Source organism: Bidens hawaiensis, unplaced genomic scaffold (assembly GCF_021521415.1).
Source record: "Bidens hawaiensis isolate Kalapana, Puna unplaced genomic scaffold, B.hawaiensis_p1.1 tig00003781_1, whole genome shotgun sequence".
Classification (NCBI taxonomy): Eukaryota; Viridiplantae; Streptophyta; class Magnoliopsida; order Asterales; family Asteraceae; genus Bidens; species Bidens hawaiensis.
The window spans coordinates 2,107,360-2,113,560 of record NW_027491218.1 but is presented as its reverse complement, the minus strand read 5'-3'; the positions used below and the strand labels follow the sequence as shown (position 1 = coordinate 2,113,560).

The window sequence follows — 6,201 nt, the reverse complement described above, 5'->3', positions numbered from 1 at the left end:
AATGCATTTAAACCTTGTTCACCATTGAAGACTTCTTAAAGAATAAAGTGCACCATCAATAGTTATGTTACCAAGAAATAGCTAAAACTAATCTTGATTGTCACACCCACTTTTAGATGAATCAAACCCCAACTTAATAGTGATCCACTCATCAAACCAATAAACCCGTAACATCATTATTTTTTCTATCATTGTGCCTTTGAATCTTCATACAATGATCAAAATGACTAAAGAACTCAACTAGCGATAATTGTGAGTTAGAAACTTGACAAAAAAATGATTTTCACTTTCTGATCTCGATGTAGTTCTAATAAGACCAGACAATGGTTCATCCATATAATACGCGGGGATCCAATCATATCTCATTTCAAACATGTCAAACAACCATTTATTTGTTTCGAGATCATATTCCTTCATTATTAGTTTCCATTGCGTCTCGAATTCAGATTGAGAAATTGCATCCGTCCAAACAATGTCACATATTTTACGTATGAAATCTTCATTGTTACAAAGGGCAACACCAACCTGATGTTGGAAAATTAAAAATTTGTTAAATCGGTTAATATCAGAAAACAATGGGTATATACAATCTTATACGTTCTACATTCATAACTGGTTCAGACAAAAAAATACAAAAACTGATACATCCTAAAAAAATGTTTATACGTTCTGACACGTTTTGTAAATATATGCAGCAATGTTTATACATTATAACACGTTTTAACACATATGCATAATGCTTTAAAAATACGATAAAAATAAAGTTATCTTGTCAGCAAGTTTTTTCATAATGTGCCACATACATAACCGATGTCTCGAATTTGGTAAAACAAGGGAGATTGCTTGCTTCATTGCAGGATCTTGATCAGTAACAACCACCTTTGGGGAAATACCAAAAGAATCAAGAAAAACTTTCAAAAGCCATGAATAAGATTCGATAGATTCGGACGATAATAACGCAGCACCAACAGTAACATTCCGACAGTGATTATCAATGGCAGTCAATGGTACAAAAACCATATTGTACCTGAAAAAACAAATTAATTTAAAAAAATGTGTAAAAATATAAAAAAGTAAAAAACAATTGTATCAATTTGACATACTTGTTTGTCTTAAATGTTGCATCAAATGATATAATATCTCCAAAAGCCAAATAATTTTTCTTTGAAATATCATCAGCCCAAAACAAACGATCTAACTCACCGTTAGTATTAACTGTATAATCAAACGAATAACCATCACAACAGTTTTTCTTCCAGCTTAATCTTTGAACAACCATTTCAGCGTCATACTCGCCAATATAACAAGTTAAACTCTGTTTGAAATTCTTACAATCGTCTTTTGTAGCCCCAACTTCCTCAAATCCTCCATACTTTGTCCTCGTAATATTAAACGCCTTAATATGGCCCAAATTCAATGTTGACATCTAATATATAATATCTTGTTGTACATGAGTCAACTTTCTATTTGATCGAACAAAATGCATATCATTTGCATGCACCATTTCATGATTATGTCCTTCGAAAAAATCATTTATTTTAAACCTTAACCCATCAACAGATTTTAGAAAAATTTGAGCTCGACAACCACACCTAATTGTTGGTCTCTTCCTTCTTTTATAATACGGTCTGCTGGAACGATCTTTTTCAGCCATAGAATCATAACTATTTGCTGGCTTGTGACCTTCTTTCGAACACGTAAGATATGTAGACTTTAATAAACCCTCATTCATGTACGAGCCTCCTTTACGAACACAAAAACCAGCTTTCTTTGCATATTCACAATAGAAATCATATGCATAAACAACAGATTCAAAAACCATTCCTTTTTCAGGTTTGCAAGATACATTAACTTGAGGTATAACAAGATTTGATGAAGGATCTGATAAAAGAAAATTCAATCTAATACATTCTTATACGTTCTAATATGTTCAAAATCAAAAACACAAAAAGAAAAACTCCTATTCACAATTTGCTATGAAAAACAATTTTCAAAAACACAAAACTAAACGTTCTTATACGTTCTAATATAAAAAAAACCATTACTACTCGCGATTTGATATTAAGACAAATAATTTGATGTCTAAATCGATTCACAAAAACTTGGCACCTATACAAAAACACAAAACATCAATCATATAATATACAAAACATAAAAAAAAAACCTAAAAAAATGATAAAATTAACTTATCAGTCCATAAAACCTACTATATACAACTAAAAAACATCAAAAAAAGTATCCTAATCACAAAAACTTGCCTAAACATATACGTTCTAAATCAAACAACAAACAAACCTTCCGGCGAATTGCTATTACGGCACATAAATCTGAAGTTTATTCAAATCACAATTACTAAACACCTATAAAAACACATAAATTCATAAAATTCATAATCGATCGTAAAATCATCAAAAAATTAACCTAAAAACCGAAAAAATCAAGTCGATTAAACCTACATTGTACAGCTAAATACATAAAAAATTGATTAAAACTAAAACTAAAATAAACTTACTTTGATGATCGTAATACATGACGATAAACAATCAAAGATACCGCCCAGTTAATCGAATAACAAAAACCGCCAATTCAATTATTAATCAGTTTTTGGATACGTGATCAAATTTATAATAAACGGTTTATAATACAGGCGTGATCGATTTTGAAAAGTAATGTAAAAAGACAAAAACACCCTTATGGGTACTTAACTAATCAGATTAATTAAATTGGAAATCAACGATAGAAATCTATCGTACGTAATGTATGATAACCAATTTTTGTATTGGATCTTTTATCCAAATATATATATATATATATATATATATATATATATATCATAGTTACACAAGTCGCTAAGGATTTAGAGGTACTGAATACTCGGGAGTTACTCATTGAGTACTCAACGTCTAGGCAAGATTTTTGCAACCATGTTAAATATAACTATGATAAAAGTAACCAAATAATATGAATTATGTTATATGTATGAGTATATAGAACTCCCATCACTTTGCATAAATAAAAGAAGATTTTAATATTTCAATTAAAATAATGAAAATATATTAATATCACGCTTTATTACGCTTCAGATTACATAATTACGTAACATTTTAAAAAAATAATGAAAATATATACAACAATAATTCACTCAAATTAAAGATAATAAAATTCTCTATCTTATTATATAATTTTTTTACAAGAAAAAGATATTATAAAGCATTAAAAAGTTATCCAATTTTTTTTTTAAGAAAATATCATGTTATTATAAAAAATATATTGGTGGAACTAGATTTAAACCCACAAAAATCGTTGCTATTCCTTTGTTTTCGTGTTCTAATCAATTTCGATAACCATATTGTTGTAAAAGAATTTGGAATTACTATACGTATTCCTGGTCTGCGATGGTGAATGAGATTGTTAAGGTAACAAATCTCAAGTTAATGTTACAAAAAATGTTGATACTTATGGATCAAAGTTTATTACAGGTTTTGTGCATTGTTTGACTGGAAATTATTGGTGTTAACGGAATGATACTATTTTGCAAAACCGTTCACGTTCGCATAAGCAAAACATGCTTTTAGTTTTGTATGGAACCCAAATTCCAACTCTACAAATGTTTGTATAGATATAGAAGTATATTAAATCTGATTAGATTAACTTTATAAAGTATACCACGTATGTACATACGTGGTTTTAAAACTGTCGCACCGACTTAACTCACAAGTTCACGTGAGAAAGAATAAAAGAATACACGGATATTTCAAACCGAATATACCATCCTATGTTATCAAAAATGCATTTAAACCTTGTTTACTATTGGAGACTTCTTAAAGAATTAAGTGCACCATCAATAGTTAATTAAGTTACCAAGAAATAGCTAAAACTAATCTTGATTGTCACACCCACTTTTAAATGAATCAAACCCAAACTTAATAGTGATCCACTCATCAAACCAATATAAACCCGTAACATACGAAATTCAAAAACCCTAGATTATTAAATGTAAGCTTATAGTAGTGTCGGATATAAACGTTTTAAGGCAAAATAATAATACTAATAATAATAAATTTAAATGTTACCACAACTAACCGAACGTTTCATTAAATTTAGTAGTATTTAAATATATTGTGTTGTAAAAATGAATAATAACAGTAATAGTAATAATAAGAAAAATACTATTACGAAAAATAATAATAAGGTTCATTGGTTTTGTTAATCACAATTATTCATTTTTTGGTCGTTGTTGATCTCAGCTAACGACTTGGCTAATAACGATCTCACATTTTTATCATATTTGTTTCTACGGTCCGCGACTAACATAACGCTAACGTCGTTAATTGCAGGTCGTCGGAAAAATGCTTTTGGCCGGAAAAGTCATGTTATTTGCCGAAAAACTCAACATAGACACCACCACTACCAACTGACTCATCACCACCAACCACCACCACCAATTAAGCATCACCAGCCGATTCCGACGATGATTCTAGGGTTCTGACAACTTCAATAATTGAGGCTTTTGCTAGAAAAAAGGTCTTAATGATTCAATCAAAAGTTACAAAGATGTCTTGGACGAAAATGATGAGTTTCCGAAAAAACAAAGTGTGAGTTTTCTGATCAAAAACGTTTTCCGGTGACCTGCAGCCAACCGTTAGCATTCTGTTAGTCAAGGACCGTTGGGAACAAATATGATAAAAAATGGAATTATTATCAGTCACCTCATTTGTTGAGACCAACAACGACCAAAAAATAATAGTTAAAATTAATAAAAATCAATACACCTAAAAAAATATTATTAGTTAACATGATCAAACAACAAGCCTTAAATTGCAAATTACTAAATACTATATAAGGAATGTATGAAAATAATGAATTAAATAATCATCATAAAATTAAGGTGGTACGTGTGTTCTTCCTCGTCTGTACCGGCGAAGAAACCGTAGACTTTCCGATAACCATTTTCTTCATTTGTAACCAATGCATTCAACATAACATTTGACAATGTTTATGTTTAACATTAACATACATATTGAACCCATAGTTATTGTCTATTTTGAATTGCTTAGAATTTCATATACACATTCATCTTCTGGCCACCTTGTTTTGTCCGGCTAGCGTCACCGCCTCTCGCAATCATAAGCTTGATTTCGGGTAATCTGCGACTATTAATTCTACACCAAAAATAATGTGTTCCTTGATTTTTTTTATGTTTTGTTTGTTATAATTAAATTATCATATTTTATCAAAATATTTACATGTTATCGTTACTGTGTGCTAAGTTATCGTGCTTATTGTTATTGTGTGCCAAGTTATAGCGCTTATTGTTATTGTGTGCTAAGTTATTGTGCTTATCGTTACTCTGTGCTAAGTTATTTTGCTTATAATGACTGTGTGCTAAGTTGTTGCACACTATTTGCACTTTCGTTACCGTGTGCTAAATTATTGCACTTATGTTATTGTGTGCGAAGTTATTACATGCTAGGTTATTGCACTTATTGGTTATTGTTTTATGAACAACAACACTTATTGGATATTGATTAAGAAGCTATGGATCGATCCTAGGATGTCATTTCATTGGTAAATGGATATGTGTGAGTGGCTCATATTTCCATCTACATATTGATGCATTGGTTCACAACAAATGTGCACATTCTTATTGGTTATTATCAATAGCTTATATGGTTGTTTCCGCGTCATTGGTGTGTTTCTCATTGGTTCATATCACATGCGTGTATCATTTTATCTCGATTATCGTTATCGTTATCGTTATCATTATCGTTACATGATTATTGCTATTGGTCTTCCTTTATGGAGCAACATTCTGCTCATGTGTATTTCTTTTTGTTGTTTCCTGTTATTTTAAAAGTAGGTACCCATGAGAATCGGGGGAACGTGCGACAAGAGAGAATGAAATGCAAAACATGAAGTGAAAAGTTTTTTAACAGTGAATGCTATATACCGTTAATAAGTCTTAATACACGTTACGGTTTTTAGACTTTGGTGAAATCGTATTGATTGGTCTGAACTATTTTATTGTGTAACACGACAGTCCTAACTGGACGGGTTGTTACATATATTGTCGTTTTAAACATACCGAAATCCTAAAAACTTCCACCCTCATCTATACACAGTTTTCCTTTCCACCTCTCTCTTTACTTGAAAACAAGAAGAAAAATTAAGAAACACTCTCATTTCTCACTCTTTTCCATA

At 30.5% G+C, this 6,201-nt stretch overlaps 1 protein-coding gene across 1 annotated transcript; it reads right to left on the bottom strand.

Moving 5' to 3' along the window:
* Positions 1-240: 240 nt before the first annotated feature.
* Positions 241-1,426, bottom strand: LOC143624449 (protein FAR-RED IMPAIRED RESPONSE 1-like). The gene is made up of 3 exons (XM_077095103.1): positions 1,104-1,426; positions 832-1,027; positions 241-525 (listed from the first exon to the last, which is right to left on the bottom strand). The coding sequence occupies exons 1-3, from the start codon at positions 1,424-1,426 to the stop codon at positions 241-243; spliced, it is 804 nt and encodes a 267-aa protein (XP_076951218.1).
* Positions 1,427-6,201: the final 4,775 nt, after the last annotated feature.

Excerpts from the sequence above, each read along its gene's own strand:
- LOC143624449 (XM_077095103.1), bottom strand. The coding sequence starts at position 1,426 with ATGTCAACATTGAATTTGGGCCATATTAAGGCGTTTAATATTACGAGG. Across the intron at positions 1,028-1,103 it reads GCAACATTTAAGACAAACAA|GTACAATATGGTTTTTGTAC; the intron begins GTATGTCAAATT and ends TTGTTTTTTCAG. Across the intron at positions 526-831 it reads TGAAGCAAGCAATCTCCCTT|GTTGGTGTTGCCCTTTGTAA; the intron begins GTTTTACCAAAT and ends TTCCAACATCAG.